We start from the raw sequence: 17265 nt of genomic DNA, 5'->3' as shown, positions 1-17265 counted from the left end.
TACATAGTATTATGAACTACTTATAAAAAAAGTTTCAGTTAAAAAACTATTGTTTTTCGGAAGTTACGGATACATGTCCGAAAGTCTCTCGATTTTAGACGGCTAAACGGTGGCCCTAAAAACTCGCGCTACGTTCAACCAATTCACTTCCAATTTTGCATGCAGAATCATAATAAGGTTCCGCATCGTCCAACGAAGGCTTTTTTTATTTCGATTCCCCGTTTATTATTTATAAAGGAAAAAGGTGGATTTTTCTCTTAGAAAAATTTAACTTTACCTTTGATCTCTCACCATTTCTTTATTTTTCAAAATTTTCAAAATCGCCTTCGTTGGACGATGTGGAATCTTATTATGATTCTGCATGCAAAATTTGAAGTAAATTGGTTGAACGTAGCGCGAGTTTTTAGGGCCACCGTTTAGCCGTCTAAAATCGAGAGACTTTCGGACATGTATCCGTAACTTCCGAAAAACAATAGTTTTTTAACTGAAACTTTTTTTATAAGTAGTTCATAATACTATGTAAACATAGTTAAAAAACGGGAAATCTGCATCAAACCGTTGACTTGTAAAAAAATCCACAAAATGTATACATTTTCCGAGGGTTCAAACGGGTATACCCCCTTAAGCCGGAACAGCGAGACAATGTCCACCGCACGCACGCGACACCGCAATCCGTTCGATACCGATTTGAACGGAGATCCTCCGAACGAATGTTCCCCCACGCCCCTCTTGCTTCGCACCTTTGGCGAGGTGCGAACAGAATCGGTTCGAGTAGTCATCAATACGGGTCATATGTATATTCAACGCTCATCGTATAAAAGACACAGCCATTTCAAACCCTTTCTCCACCCAGTACCAACATAGCTCAAAGCTTTTCCCAAACCCAACACTAACGTAATCCTAACTCCTCCCTAATCTAGTACTATCATAGTTCTAACTCAGATTTAATTTACTATTAACTTCACCCTAACCCTTTCCCAACCCACTGCTAACATAGCTCAACCCCTTTCCCATCTACGTAAGTAGTAGCAACCCTTTCGCGATCCAATTTTAACCCAGATTTAACTGAATATTTCCCTAGCAGTAATCCTTTCGTAATTCACATCCAATACCTAATTCAGTCACTCGAGACTTCCCCATGCGCAGCTGGAAAGAATCTTCCATTGTGGAACGAGGATCAAAACCCTGCAACCCCCGTCGACCATCAGCAATCGAACGCGATAATAACATAGGGACGGTCACTCTCAATATAATTATTCCGCGATTGGCAACCGTTATTCGTGCGAAACGACGATCAAATTTCCCATTAAGCTCTTCCATTCTACCGGCTCGCCCGCCCCGCCAGCCCCTCCCCGGTGGAAATAATATAAAACAATGTTCCCACGCACGAAAGTAATTAAAACGAATCACAATGGCGCGACCCGTCGTCTCGATACCCATCGGTAGTTTCATCGATCGTTCCATCGGTACGTAAACGTGGGAAGCCGTGCAGCGAGTACGTATAACGAAATGATTCCCAGCTATAGAACACACGGTCCAATTTTCCATTAATTAACCGGTTACGTGGCTTTTGAAATCTCGCAAGAAAGGATTCGCAGAATTCGATACCCCAGTGGATTTGGCAAGTGGGACGAGCAAAAATTCGAGATATCATGTTGCGGCGCAATTGCCGCGAAATATTGCCCCATTTTTCTGCGCCTCGCGTGTCAAGCGTGGAATTTGAAATTCGAAGCTGTGCCTGGACGCGCCCCGCCGGCTGGGGGATATTCGGGAGCGGCCGGCGAATGCTTGTTTATACGCGTAACGATCGCTGTATTATTCGATAACTTGCAAATTGCCGGCATAACGGGGGAAACAGAGTCGGGAACCCGTTGGGAAGGCTTCCTCCTTTGAAACCAGACACTAATCACCCCTGATTGCGCGGGCCATTCCATCTTCCGGCAATGGAAACACGATCGTCTGCACGATATTTGACAAGTAGGAAGATTACAAGCTGTAGGAGCAACGGCAAATACGGTGCACCCGGCATACGGACGTCGATTCGAGCCCTTCCGTCCAAGTAATTAGTACAAATTGCTCGGCAGCTTGTATAGACCCGAGGCTGACGGAGCTGTAATTGCTGCCTTCGGATTGTTCCTATTTACTTCGCCTTCGTCGTTCAAGGGACACCGAAAAAATGGGACGCGAACAACCAGACTCTGCAGTTTTATTCTTAAAGGGTGGAAAAAACGATGTTTGGCATTCACTACTGGGGACGTTTTTTTGGAACATTCGGATATCTGCCCACTCCGTCACGCGTTCCCTTCAATCCTTTCTTTCTTAAAAAATTAAGACATGATTTTGGCGCACAGTTTCGGTCAATTAAAAGAATAAAAGCTAATTTGCAAATATAAGAAGTATCATCTTCTGAAGTTTCGGTCAATATTTAGACCTTTATCAAGGAAAGTTTGAATAACTAAATACTGCGTATGCTTATATGTAACATGCTTGATAGAAGCGTGCGACGTACGAGTCGGTTGCCTCCAGTCATTGTTCAACCGACTCGTACGTCGCACGCTTCTATCAAGCAAAACGGTGGGACCTGTATCTCCAAAAGTTATTATCCGATTCGACTGAAACTTTTTTTACTTTGAGGAATATACTTCTGCCTAGGAGGAAAACGAGACAAAAATACAAAAATTGAAAATTTATAATTTTCAAAGCCGTTGAAAGGACGAAAAATATAGGGGAAAGTGATTTCAAACTTCAAGTGTCGTTATTTTCTCAAAAAAATGTCATCTTGCATTTTTTTGTCTGGTATGCCCCCTAGCCAGAAGTATATTCTTCAAAATAAGAAAAGTTTCAGTCGAATCGGATATTAACTTTTGGGGATATAGGTTCCACCGATTTGGATCAATTTTTTGACGCCTTGACTTTAACGACTTCCCAGTGCCGTCTGTAATGATTAATTATGAAACAAAAAAATATATTTCTATAATTTGAGACATCCTTAATACAATTCAGAAAGTCCCATTAAATTATATATAGTAGTTTTCCTTTAATTAATTCCTAAAGATCACCTATTTTTTGGGGCTCTAGACCGGAACCTCCCCTTAATGTAACCACAACTGCACTAATTCAAGAACTTTGTAAAGAGAAAATAAGACTGGATTTTATTGTTTAATCCTCGTTCAACGAATGCAGGGTCATTTTGATGCAACTTTGACAAAGTTGAACGCGATGTTACATTTCTGGCGACAATGACAAAATATAGTATAAGATGCCTAAATTGCAGTAACATTATTTGTAAAAATCTTGCAGGATATACACCTATTTCATGTATCAAATGTACGTGAATATTTTTTTTATGTATTTTTTTATCTATGTGGGATTAATTCATTTTATATTCAATTTTTTCGTGAAACCCGTTTACCATAGAAATGTTGCTATGTGTCAAACTGATCCTGCATTCGTCTTACGCCACCATATCCACCATTCGTCTTCCGAGGGATAAATATATTTTTATTAGCAGCTAATGAATTTTATTGAATTTACATTAAAAATATTTTCATCCCTTCAACTCGGCTCCCCTCAAAATTAAATCCAGAGTGCGTCACAGCAATGAAATACAACTATAGGGGATACAAATTTTAAGATACAATTATTTTCAATGGCACGATCTTCTTTCTGTTACCATTCAGAATTTAATCTTTCTTTCCACCACTGCCGTAGATATATATATATATATAGATAATGTAATAATGTGGTAGTACAATGATACGATATTTAACGCCCGACGGAAGGGAAGGATTCGACAAAAATTGGTGAATGGAAGAGAGGAATGGGAATTGAATGGATTCCTCCGGCGATCGAATCGGTTAACAATGAAATTTCGCGGCGCCCACCTTTGTTCCCGTTCAAGGCGATACCGCGACCGAGAAATCCGCATTGGGACGTGCACGGCGGCGGTTCGAGACCGAAGATCACAGGTCGCAAATTACAGGGGGCGGCCGGCAGTCAAGTGCACTTGCAGCTGCAAAGACATTGCGGTCTGACGAATACGGAATCGGGGGATGTTCGATTCGAGAGGAACGCCAGCGGAGCAGTTCCGTGGTTAATTCACGAAATCACGTCCAACGGGGACTAATTAACGCCACGTCTGATCGCCCATCGCTTCGAACGGCTTCCCTCTGTTTCGTGCATCTGTGGCTTTCACCGCTACTTCCCCTCTTAAAGGGACAGACAGGCTACTGTAAAAAATCGGAAAAATCGATTTTTCTTTTTCACAATTTCTGAAAGACGCACGTTTCAAGAATGCTCTCTCCAAACTTTATGAAGAAATTCGCAAAATTGACGGAGATATAGTATTTTCCGTGAAGCGGTGTCAAGCGCGCGACTGAACCGCGCGGAACTTTGAACGCGCTTTCCTGAGAATGACATTTTTCAACAGCGTTGACAGTCTGCAGGGAAAACTTTACGTCCAATTGGCACGAGCAAGGGCATTTATTGTACGAAAAACCCGTCTCTATTAACTGACGATCGGTTCTTTTTAATTAACGACCTCCTTCTATTTTTTATCAACATTTTCCTCATTTTGTACCCCCAAAACATGATTCTTTTCAGTGGTCCGCCATTTTTTAATTCCTTGCGATTTTTACTTTTTTTTATCGAAATGTAATAGAGGTAGGCTTCTAGTTTCTAAATATTTTTGTCTTTTTGAATTCGGATTAACCATGTGGTCTGGGCACTGTCAACGCGACAAGCACGATTTTGCCGCAGCGCACATTTTGACGAAGAGTATACAGGAAACGGATTTATGAATTTAATTGAAAAAATTTGTTCTTACTCCTCGATATATACATTATTAACTATACTAAGCAATACATTGATTTACTTGCGTTGTTTGGTTGAAATAAATTCCCGAAAACACCCTTACATTTTGGACCGTTATAGTGGTCTGCCCCCTTAAGGGGAGGTTCCGGTTTAGAGCACCAAAAAATAGGTGATCTTTAGGAATTAATTAAAGGAAAACTACTATATATAATTTAATGGGACTTTTTGCATTGTATTAAGGATGTCTCCGATTATAGAAATATATTTTTTGTTATATAATTAATCATTGCAGACGGCACTGGGGAATCGTTAAACTCAAGGCGTCAAAAAATTCATCCAAATCGGTGGGACCTATATCTCTAAAAGTTATTATCCGATTCGACTGAAACTTTTTTTATTTTTAAGAATATACTACTTGGCTAGGGGGGAAACCAGAAATTTTTTTTTAGAAAATAACGACACTTGAAGTTTGAAATCACTTTTTCCCTATATTTTTTATCCTTTCAACGCCTTTGAAAATTATAAATTTTCAAATTTTTGTAATTTTGTCTGGTTTCCCCCTAGCTAGAAGTATATTCTTCAAAATAAAAAAAGTTTCAGTCGAATCGGATAATATATTTTGGAGATACAGGTCCCATCGTTTTGAGAACACTGTTTCGAGAAAAACGCGTTTAAAGTTTTACCCGAGCGCCGAGTGGCCGGTTGTTGCGCTCATGCATTTGCCGCTACTCAAATGCCTATAACTTCGGGAATTTTACGAATTTCAACAAATCCTTTTAAACACCTATTCCAGGAAGATTGAACAATCGAAAAACGAAATAAAAGGAAATCGACTTTTAGATCGGAACCTCCCCTTAAGACAGTGGAGACTTAGGAAATTCGCCTCTGAATAGTAGATCCTATGTACTTACCTCGACGAACGTGCAATTACATTAGTCCGTTGCCTCCTGTGTAGGTACTTGAATTTTAAGCTGGCGAGTTTGGTCCAAAAATGTGAAATAAGGAGAATAATTTTATTCTTATTTTTTAGATACATGTAGGAAGAAATTCCTAACTTCTGTTTTTGCTGGAGTAGAGTTATTCAAGACCTGAATCAGCATTCCAGAATGGAGACATCGAGTCTCCAGCAAAGCAGAAGTACCTTAAAACCCAGCCATCACTCTATTTACTCTGAATAATACCAGAAACAGTTTTAATTCCTGGGCCCATAGCCTAGCATGACGGTATCTCGAGTTTCCATTCTGATTCCCCGGATTTCCCTCTGATTTTATTAAGTGTCCTTCGCTTACTGGCCCTCCTTATCTCGCTCCAGCTTGCCACTTCTATCTTGCCCCCTCATCCTCGCCTAACCCCCCGCAACTTAATTTCCCACGATCGATCCGAGCCCGCTATTCATATCCCACGAATACTCACAAACGCTCTGTGTTTACCTGCGAAGGCGTGCATCGCATTTACATTAGAGGCGCAAGGATGACTCGCCACTGGTTTAATGTCCCCATTCGTCGCGCGCTCCTGGCTCGCGACTGCCACGAACAATGGAAGCTTTCAAGCGGGGCGATCGAGCAGCCCTTAATATTTACGCGTAATGCATTTCCCATTTACAAATTGATGCTCAATGGGGCATTTTTGCCGAGCGATTCCCCCGTTTTTCTCGCTCGGAGAGCTGCGGGGTGCAGCGCTAATGCGCAGGCGCGAGGGAGCGCGGATCAACGATGGCTGAATAAAGGTGGGTTCGCATGTACGGTTGGGAGATGGCAAGAATGGGCTTGGAAGTAGGCAAGAATGGACTTGGAAGTAATTCATTTATTATTTATTGGACAGTGTGCTGGCCTGTCTTAAGCAGACGAAATGAGTAAAGGTGCGATCCCACCTTAAAGAGTCATGCCTAGTTGGCAGGCGAAAAAGAACGTCATTTTCGGGAATTTTTTGTGAAAAATGTGATGTATATTTCTTAAAACTATTTCATTATTTTAGAAGTACATATATTCGGCAACTCTCAGTAATTTTGTTATAGGAAAATATTAAAAAATGAACGAATAACAGCCACTCTCGCGGAAGCTGTTTTTATAAAGGCGCTGCGCGGTGAGCATGATTTCTCCGAGCCGGATCATCTGAAATCAGGAAGTGAAGAAGGTTCTGTTAATATACGAGTTTATCTGGTTCGCGAACGAAGGATTTTTCCCAAAAATGCCTTCGGACAAAATAGTGGCCGTTCAACGCAAAATCATGATTTTTCGATGTCTGAATTGTTCGTTTTTCGTTAATTTAAAAAAGAGTTCATAAAAAAATCCTTTGTTCACGCACCATATACCTAAACGAATATACTAACAGAATTTTCTTCAGTTTTCGATTTCAGATTATCCAGCTCGGAGATATCGTGCTCACCGCTAAAAAAGTAACTTCCGGGAGAGTGACTGCTATTCGTTCAGTGTTTTGATTTCTTTCAATAACAAAATTACCGAGATTTGTTGAATATATGTACTTTTAAAATAAGCAAATAGTTGCAAAAAATATACATTAGACTTTCCACAAAAAAATCCCGAAAATCACGTTCGCTTTCGCCTGCCAACTAGCCATTAATAGTGCCGTAGAAAAGTATCTTAAAGCGGAGCTAAAGCCTACAGAGGTACTCGTGCCTCTTGGTACCTCTGGAGACCACTCTTGTCGTTCCGAATATATCAGTTCCGTGACGGTTCAGTGCCATCAGTGTCAGTGGTTTCTTTGTTTCAGTTTGAGTAGCTTCCATGGAAATGTGTGAACTTTTTTAACACTGAACCGTCACTGAACTGACAAGTGTGAACCCGCCTTAATGAGCGGCGGAACGCAGGATTACAGAAGCACGCTAACGACGACGGAGGATCTCGCGTTACACGCGCGAAGGTGAGAAGCAACTCTCCCCCGAGCTTTTCATCCCCCTCCCGCAGCCTCTCACCCCCGTTGCCCAGTGCAGCCACCCTTATTTGTTCTGAGAGCCCCGTGGCAAACAATGGGGGGATCACGGGCTGTTTACTGTGAATTGAAATTCCTGTAAATTTCCCCTTTGTCGGGAACAAGCGTGGAATTTGTGGGCAGCCTGATGCCTGAAGAATTCCCCGGGATTTCATGCAATGGCTATTGCATCTCAAGGACACTTCTTGTTTCGTAGGTTTGTTCCTTGCGTTTGTTGGAAAGATGAGTGTGAGTGGCTGTTTAAAATTGAGGATGGGGGGTTTGTAATTTGTTTTATTTGAAATTGAGGCTTTGATAATTGTAAGCTAGATGAGTGCAATGTTTCCTTCCCCTAGCACATCGAATTTCAGGTGACTGATGCTATGTTTCCTTGAGTTACATTGCAAGGTTCTGGAAATGTAGTGTTGTGTTGCATACACTGTGTCTGATACAGTATGGCTTATGCTACTTACAGTGATAGATTTGGCGATAATCTGTTCCATCAACTGTTTATCAGTCGACGAATGTGAGTATGTACATTAGGGTGGAGTGCAATTTTTTTTTTATAATTTCGCCAACACTGTATGTTTAATTGTTAACCCTATACTAAAGCATTATTAAAATTAAAAAAACATGGTAAATTAAAAAAAAACTTATAAAGACTTTATAAATTTTTTGCAAATCAAGTATTCTGCGCTTTTCTTAGCGTCCCCTCTCGCTCTAGCAATTATTGATTATTAGTTCTACTGTCTCTCTCACGCACGCCATGAAGGCTCACTGGAGGGGGTCAGTTTCCCCTCGATCGCTGTTCGCGGGACAAGCTCGGACCGGACAATGTATCTGATCTCGACCTTGAGTCAGTAGAACTAATAATCAATAATTGCTAGAGTGAGAAAGGACACTAAGGAAAGCGCTGAATACTTGATTTGTAAAAAATTTACAAAGTCTGTATAAGTTTTTTTTAATTTACCATGCGCCACCTGAGGAGGATGTAATAACTTACTAATTTTTGGTATGAATAATGCTTTAGTGTAGGGTCAAAAAATTAAACATACAGTGTTGGCGAAATTATAAAAAAAAATTTCACTCCACCCCAATGTACATATTTTAGAACTTTTGAAGGGGTTCTGGTTTCTGTCTTATGACTCGTGAGTCCTAGACGTAACTCATATCTAAGTCATACCGGAAACTGCGGGAACATTGGCATGCTGTTGGAACAGTTGGTTATATAATATTGAAATTAGCATTGTTACATTTGCTTTAAGGGGAGGTTCCGGTCTGAAGCCCCAAAAATAGGTGATCTTTAAGAATTAATTAAAGGAAAACTACTATATATAATTTAATGAAACTTTTTGCATTGTATTAAGGATGTCTTATATTATAGAAATATATTTTTTGTTTCATAATTAATTATTACAGACGGCACTGGGGAGTCGTTAAAGTCAAGGCGTCAAAAAATTGATCAAAATTGGTGGGACCTGTATCCCCAAAAGTTATTATCCGATTCGACTGAAACTTTTTTTATTTTGAAGAATATACTTCTGGCTAGGTGGGGGGACCAGAAAAAATTAAAAATTACATTTTTTTAAATAACGACACTTGAAGTTTGAAATCACTTTCCCCCTATATTCTTCGTCCTTTCAACGCCTTTGAAAATTATAAATTTTTAATTTTTTGTATTTTTTTCTGGTATCCTCTCTAGCCAGAAGTATATTCTTCAAAAAAAGAAAAGTTTCAGTCGAATCGGATAATAACTTTTGGAAATACAGGGCCCACCGATTTTGAGAACACTGTTTCGAGAAAAACGCGTTTAAAGTTTTACGTCAGCGCCAATTGGCCGGGTGTTACCCATGCATTTGCCGCTACTCAAATGCCTATAACTTCGGGAATTTTACGAATTTCAACAAATCCATTTAAACACGTATTCCTAAAAGGTTGAACATTCGAAAAATGAAATAAAAAAAAATCGACTTTTAGACCGGAACCTCCCCTTAAGTATCCTATGATAACATTGCATCTTTCATAATTCTACTACAAATGTCAAAGTGCATACAATTTCTGCCCTTTTCCTTCTTTAATACATGTAAGTTATGGTACCTAACTTAGTCATCACGGCGAGTTCGATTATTCCAAATTGTTCAATGGAAGTCTTCGTTCCCGCCATAAACTAAAACTCAAACCCAACTCAGCCCTATTAAAGGACACAAACGCAAGTATTCCCAAACACCGAACTAAATCCCCGCTTCTGCCTCGCAACTCGCAAGACGCTACGCACTCCCCCAAGCGAGTGTTTGCTTTTCGCACTCCTCGAAAGGATGGTCGATGGTTGTGCGTCGCGCGTCGGCGCCCGTGCCGCGCTGTCACCGAATACAAATCGCATTATCACTGTAAATCGGATTACACAAGCGTTTTATGTTACCTCGAAAGGCTCCCGGCCCTGAGCATTCGCGTTATTCCTTTGCCCGTTTAATCCTCTTCCTTGCCGCAGCGTGCAGAAAGGAAAAAAAAAAGCGAGCGGATGAAACAGAATGAAACACGAACGCACCCCTATTCAGCCCCTATCTTATGCCCCTCTGTTCCGATGCTCCTGCAGTAAGAACAATTCGAGACGCCCGATGTTCCAGCCAGAAGAAAGGCAGTAAGAAGGAAGCTTTGAACTTCGGAGCTGCTTACCTGCTCACGGGAGAAAACTTCTATAATAGCAATAGTAATAATATTCTTACATCCCATGGAAATCCTCCCCTAAACATCCTTTACGACTTCCCATGGAGAACTTTACTATTGCGGCGCAGAGTGTCTTGCGGGGCGAGCTACTCCTTAGCTTTGCAAGTAAATTAACATTGCACGGGGCTGGTTTGGATAGGGTGTGTTATGGCAGTCATGTTTATCCCGTGAGTTGTTTAACTTGGTCCGGGTACTTTGATAGAGGGGACAGATGGTACAGTTGTGTTCTAATCGTGTATTCAAACGTTTGCTTGGCTCCTTTTTAAAACTGACCAGGTGCATGCTTCATCATTTTCGGTGAGTGCGAATTCAAAGTTCATTCTCTTACAATAAATCAGGTAATAATTGAAGGGTATTGAAACTACGCAAGTTTTTCTTCCATATGGATTTGTATTAATCTGTTTTTGTAAAATATTGAGAAAGTAATTGCTTCCATTAATCGTTCTGTAAATGCAGAGCGATATGAAGTCGATGCACAAGGATAATAATATCATGTAATAGTAGTAGTATTAGGTTTATTTTTTGCCTTTCGGCATCAAAATGGGGATACATGTGCAAGTGTTTCTAGGAGGGTTAACTCAAAATTCTGTTTTCGTTTTTTCTTCTTCCTTCATCTTGGGCTTCCTTTCTTCTCTGTTTTTTTTTTCAGAACCATACCCAATCAGTCCGCTCTTTCTTCTTCTCCCTGTAGTCTCACCCTTATCATTGAATTTTCCCTTTTCAGCTCCAATAATATTAATACTATCTATATTATTTTCATAAAATTATATATTTGTAATAGTAATCTAAATTTCGCTACAAAATTCGACTCGAATTTATGAGCTGACCTACAAGTAACAGAATAAAATCTTATTCGTAAATAACATAAAACCACAATTAGCTGTTTGTTATCCTCGCGTGCAGCCGTCACTATAAACGTCACAAAACAAAATAGACCCAGGCGCCATCATCCAAGGCATAAGTTTTTAGGCTCATACCCTAACTATAAAATTCAACTTTTTCTATATAATTAATAAAGTCCAAAATAATATTGTTAAAATATATTTATATTAAACTATAATTATTGATAAAATTATATTTATTAATATTCTTAATACTCTAAAATTCAAAACTTTATATGCCTTTACACTAAAATATATAAACATAATTTAATAAATTTATCTAAGAAAACCATTCTCCAAATTAATATCATTATTCTTATAATAACTATAAATTTTCTTCTAACCAATAATATCCTTAGAAATCACAACCACTAATAACACCTCAATTTTCTGAAGCTTCTTCAAACCAGCCGACAGTAGAAAGTGGCCAAACTTCGCCACTCTTCGACCCCTATACCCAAAGCATTTCCTCCCTTCCACCTGGAAATCGTCGGCCTCTTTTCTCGCAGGTCGTCCAAACAAACTGCACGCAGCATCCAGATCATCCCGGGACACGTGACCGCACGAGCACTAGCTTTGACGTGTGCGTCCCAGTTCAGCAAATTTGCACGCCATTAGTCGGTTTTTCGGGCTGGCGCCGCTGCGAATGTTTGCACGCACGCAGCGAGCTACCAGCCCCGCAACGGGCTCCAATCGACGATCAAAGCTCTCAATTGTCCCTCCGCGCCGCGAGGCAGGCACTTTTCTTGTTTCGCGGCGGTCGAAGTTGGCTTCGAGGCTCCCCTTTGACCGAGGCGCCCCTTTGAGCGGCCACCGAGCGAGCTTCCATCCCTTCCGCGGCCACATTCCGCGATAGGATTAAGGCGGGTCCACGTGCATCAGTACCGTGACGGTTCAGTGCCTTTTGTGCCAATGGTCTCTTTGTTTCAATTGATTCAGAGCAGCGTTTCCCAACTGGTGTTCCGCGATACGAAGTTCAGGGTTCCGCGAAAAGTTGTTTTATAATAAAATTTAAATAATAGAAAAATGTGTAAATTATCCAATGAGGCATCTGCACCCTTTGTCGTTTGACTTCGAAAGCACAATTTTAACTGGCGTCGTCAGCGCACTGTATCTCCCCCCCAATAGAAAAGAAACTGTTGAGTTTGCGGGTTCCGCGAAAAGTTGTTTTATAATAAAATTTAAATAATAGAAAAATGTGTAAATAATCCAATGAGGCATCTGCACCCTTTGTCGTTTGACTTCGAAAGCAAAATTTTAACTGGCGTCGTCAGCGCACTGTATCCCCCCCAATAGAAAAGACACTGTTGAGTTTGCGGGTTCCGCTAAGTTTTAATGATTTAAGAGTTCCGTGGCAAAATTTAATTGGTAAACGCTGGTTCAGAGTGTCAACAGACACAAACGGCGCTGAACCGCCACGGAACTGATCCGCGTGAACCCGCCTTTACGGTTTAGCGCCCGCTTGCTGGCGTCTACGCTCTCGCGCGCCACGTGGAAAACCTCGTCGGGTGGAAATTAGAAGAATAGGTCCGATAAGGGAAAGGATACCGTGCCTGGTTAGTTTTGCTCGGTGCTTGGACTTCCGCGGAGGAGAATTAATGGGCTTCTTCGCTTTATCCGCCTGGTATCTGGGAGTTGAGGAATTAAGGGGATTAATGGGATCGTTTTCTGCGGGGATTTGGTGGTTCAACGGCGTTCGATGAGGCTTGATGGGATTTCAGGTGAATTTTGCTTGAGTTGTGATGGACGCAGGGTGTTGGAATTCGGGGGCAGGGAGATCTAAATTCTGTGGTAGGATGTTAGGATTCTGTGGTTTTCAGAGTGTGGACTCTGTGGAGATCTTTGGTGCTTTTAAATGTTAATCATTATTGTTTCGAGTGACTGCGTTTTACTTGCAACGGTTTTGTGACGCTAAAGGGAGAAGGAATTATTGGGACAAAAATTGTGGTGCTGAAAAGCAATAGATCGGAGATGAAGATTACATAGATACAGTTGTCTAAGACTTGTGGGCCTTAAATTGTTTCCATCGCTGACTAAATGATCTCTGCAAGCTCATCTTAACGCTTATAGCAGATACTGGAGCTTCAGAGTTCACCTAAAACGCTATGTACTCAATTCCTCTAGATACACCACGAAGGAGGCAGTGCCTTTCACCAGATAAGGTATGAAATAGGGGAAGGTGGGGTAAAACGGAACGCTTAACTTTGGAGGGTGATAACTTAAAATCGGGAGGAGAAAAAGACACGAGACTTGAACAGGAGCCTTCGGTGGACCTTAGACTATAAGAAAATCAAAGTCATTGTTAAGAAAAATCTTTGGGAACAACGGAAAATGAAATTTACCGGAGGAATGAAATCTTCGCCTCGCTGAAATGGTGGGGTAAGACGGAACACCCACTCGAAGACCGTGTAAACGTACAAAATCTTTATTTTTATCATTTAAAATGTATTCATTTATGTTAAAATCTATAAATATATGTTGTAGGTATAACTATTGCAAATAAAATATAACAAAAATATATATTATACATATAAGAGAAAATATTTTATTAGATAACATGAAAATTACGGAAAATAATCAAATATAAATATAATATCGTAAAAGAAGGATAGATTAATACGGTTTGTTTATTATTTTATGAACAAAAATCACGTACAAATGTGTCATCTTCCTTTTCAGCACTGGTGCAGCCTCATGGGCCCACCCTTTACGTGCAGTCATTTAGTAAACATTTAATATTTCCACTTCAGCGCGAGGTAAAGAACTTTTTATATACGTCAAAATGTAGCGCAAGGACTATAGAATCCAACGATGTACTTGCCGTTATTAATTTTCCAAATCCAAGTAGCGAAAAGTGGTCGAAAGTCCAACGCAATATTGAAACGTCGATACCGGAATTTTGTCCAACTCTCTTAATGGAAAAATAACGTGTGCAGGGGTCTATGGTCTATCACAAAATGCTACGAGGACCCTTTGGTTCCATGTCACGCGATACCAACTCATTCGCAGCTCTTATCTAGCAGAAACATTGGTGTTCCGTTTTACCCCACTTTCCCCTGCATAGAAACGACAATTCCAACGCTACTATAAAGGTGCGTTTAGACAAAAACTCACGAATGCTCGTTTGCACCCTTTCGAAAAATTCGTGCTCATTTAGTGTAAACGACAACCGAACAGTGTTCGCGGAGAATGGGAGCGAGTGTTCGTGTAATTTAAAAGGAGCACGGACGACGAATTATATATTCATCTGTACCTACTTGACAAAAACGATGTCCGACGAAGAAATTGTAATTGTGGTTGCAAGTTTCATTTTTCTAGAAGAAGAAGAAGAAGGGAAAGGCGTTGGAGGATCACAGATTTATTACAAAAGCGAACTCAAAATATTTTGCCGGTCGTTCTTCATACATTCCGCATTTGTTTATAAAATGAAACGAGCATTCCGAAGCGTCCAGCGAATTATTTACCATGCGCAAACGAATGCTCCTTTAGACCCGAATTTTGTCGAAGTGTTTATGCTAGTATTTACTGGCCAAGCTCAAGAAACAATTGCGTTTCAGCATCCTCTCATCTGGAAAAGTATCTGTTCACCCTGCAGCCACGCAAATTCTCAAATAGACGAAGAATTATGCATGGTACACTCAATATTCAAGTCGCTACTTACTCTGAATATACAAGCTCCCTGTTACCCAGTTTCGACAGTTGCCTAAACACCTTAACTCCTCTTGCGCGAGGCGAAACGGGGGCACAGCCGCGGTCTTACCAGAGAAACAGAGCGCCCCCTCGCGCGCCAGCCTCCGGTTACTGGTCCACAATTCCAGTTAACGAGTGTTGACGTACGATTACGCGCCGTGATTATTCCAATTAACGCGCTTACTCCGTTCGTCCGTATTATTTTAATGTCGCAGTCCCGGTGTTTGCGTAACCGCGCACAAATTGCCCGGGAGCATGTTCCGGCGCGCGTGTATTCGTTAACGCGTTCGCAGTTTGTTGACCCGTACGGTGGATTATGATAGTCTTTACTTGGGAGCACGCGATCTATGGTGTAAACGGGGCCACACTGTGCTCGGTAGTTCGAACTGACTCACTGCGTATTAAATATAATGGGGGAAAGGTTAGGAAGGTGGTTACTGTGGGGAATGGGGTTTTTCGAAATCCAGGTGGATTCTTTATTGTTTCACTTAATGGATATTTAATAACGGGGGTGGGGGTTGTAGTGAATTAGAGTTAGGTGGGGTTTGATTTTGCGAGGATTGAAATCGAAGGGTATTGGAGGGAAGTGGGATTTTTTGGGGGAAAGTGAGGAGTAGGGTGATACTGGGTTCAGGAGATGAATATGCTTTAAGTGGAAATATTTTGGAAAGCTTCATCTAGTAATTATTATTAACCGAATGTGAGCCACATAGGGAATTAAATCCCAGGATCCCGGTTGTTTTCTGGATTCCATTTTTATATTTTTCAGTTGTTCATTAAGTAATTTACGTTTTTTAAAAATCTCGAAATTCTCGGGATAAGTTATAACTTGATATATTAAATCCCGGGAGTTTTAGAATCCAAAAAACAGCCGGGATCCCGGGATTACGATCCCGGGATTGAATTCCCTAGACCCAGAGTGTTCAAATACCTTTCACCTATTTATATTAAAGGAACGGGACTCAACTACCAGATGAGACTTCAAAGCTCCATTCCCAAATATCCAAAGTTCAGTATCAAACACAAGCCATCTTCAGGCCTCAATTGAGGACCTTGCAGCGAGATGGGTGCAGCTCTATCTTTACCAACTTAGAGTAAAGTAGAAAAAACTGTTTATAAAATTGTTGCCTGGACTTAACATTAAAAAGGGAACACTAATTACACAATACATATTTTCACACAATAAGTAGTAGTTGTTGAGTTGATAAGTTATTATTTTTATTTTTGGCGATTTTTGAATTCTATAGATGCCCTTGGCTTACACCAAAGTGTACAAAAAAAACAGTTGCTTTTTTATAAATATGCACACAAAAGAACACAATCTATTGATTTATTGTTGATTTATTAATCAAGTATGCAAACATATGTTGACATTTGTTGTGGACATAAAAAATAACATTATTCTTAAGCCTGCTCGTCATTTTCTGTGGACATATCCTCATGCCCAGTCAACACACATTTGAGAGATTCGTATGACACCAAACAGTAATGGTCGCAGGTTCAAAATTTGCAATAAATCGCTCATTTGTTATCGGATTTGCCTCAACCGATCTGGATTTTTTTTACGTATATTACACGTCGTAATTCAAAAACTCTTGCTGCAAGCTCCTCAATTATTAAACACCTACATACTGAAAATATCAAGCTACAGTAACATAATTGATGCCTCACACCCCAATCCATCACTCCGAATTCACCTAAACCCCAAATCTCCATGCAAAGCTCCAAACTCATCATGTACTACCCACAAGGGAAGATCCCGAAGCCGAAAATTCAAAAAATTCTGAAACTTTGTGAATATGTAGAAGATTTCCTCCCGATTACATCGCAATTTTTGTTTACTACTTAAATTCACTCGAAGGGGGTGAAATTAACCCCTGAAAATTCGCTTATTTTCCGATTTTGTGTTATAACTCGTGAACTGTAAGAGATAGGAAACAAAAATTCCAGACAAAAGTTACTTCTTTAAATTATTTCTATCATTTGGTAGAAAGAAAAATTATTTTGCTGTTCACAAATTATAACACAAAGTCGGAAAGTAACCGGATTTTCAGGTGGTGGTGTTTTCATTACACCCCCTCAGAGCGAATTTGGGCAGCAAACAAAACTTGCGTTATAATCAGAAGGAAATTCCCTACATATTCACAAAGTTTCATAATTTTTTGAATTTCCGGGTTCGGGATGCTCCCTTGCCAGTTACCCCAAAGCACGCCTCACGCCCCTATTCCGA

The 17265-nt window shown here is 40.4% G+C and overlaps 1 protein-coding gene across 1 annotated transcript in view; it reads left to right on the top strand.

Annotated features, from left to right (window-relative positions):
• LOC143378905 (von Hippel-Lindau disease tumor suppressor-like) overlaps positions 1-17265 on the top strand; it is a 109889-nt gene that overhangs the window by 69438 nt on the left and 23186 nt on the right. Inside the window, exon 2 of the mRNA XM_076831017.1 lies at positions 13470-13507. Coding sequence (XP_076687132.1) covers positions 13470-13507 — 38 coding nt within the window. The remainder of the gene's footprint in view (positions 1-13469; positions 13508-17265) is intronic.

This window comes from Andrena cerasifolii, chromosome 2 (assembly GCF_050908995.1).
Source record: "Andrena cerasifolii isolate SP2316 chromosome 2, iyAndCera1_principal, whole genome shotgun sequence".
Taxonomy (NCBI): Eukaryota; Metazoa; Arthropoda; class Insecta; order Hymenoptera; family Andrenidae; genus Andrena; species Andrena cerasifolii.
This window is presented reverse-complemented; position numbering and strand designations above follow the sequence as displayed.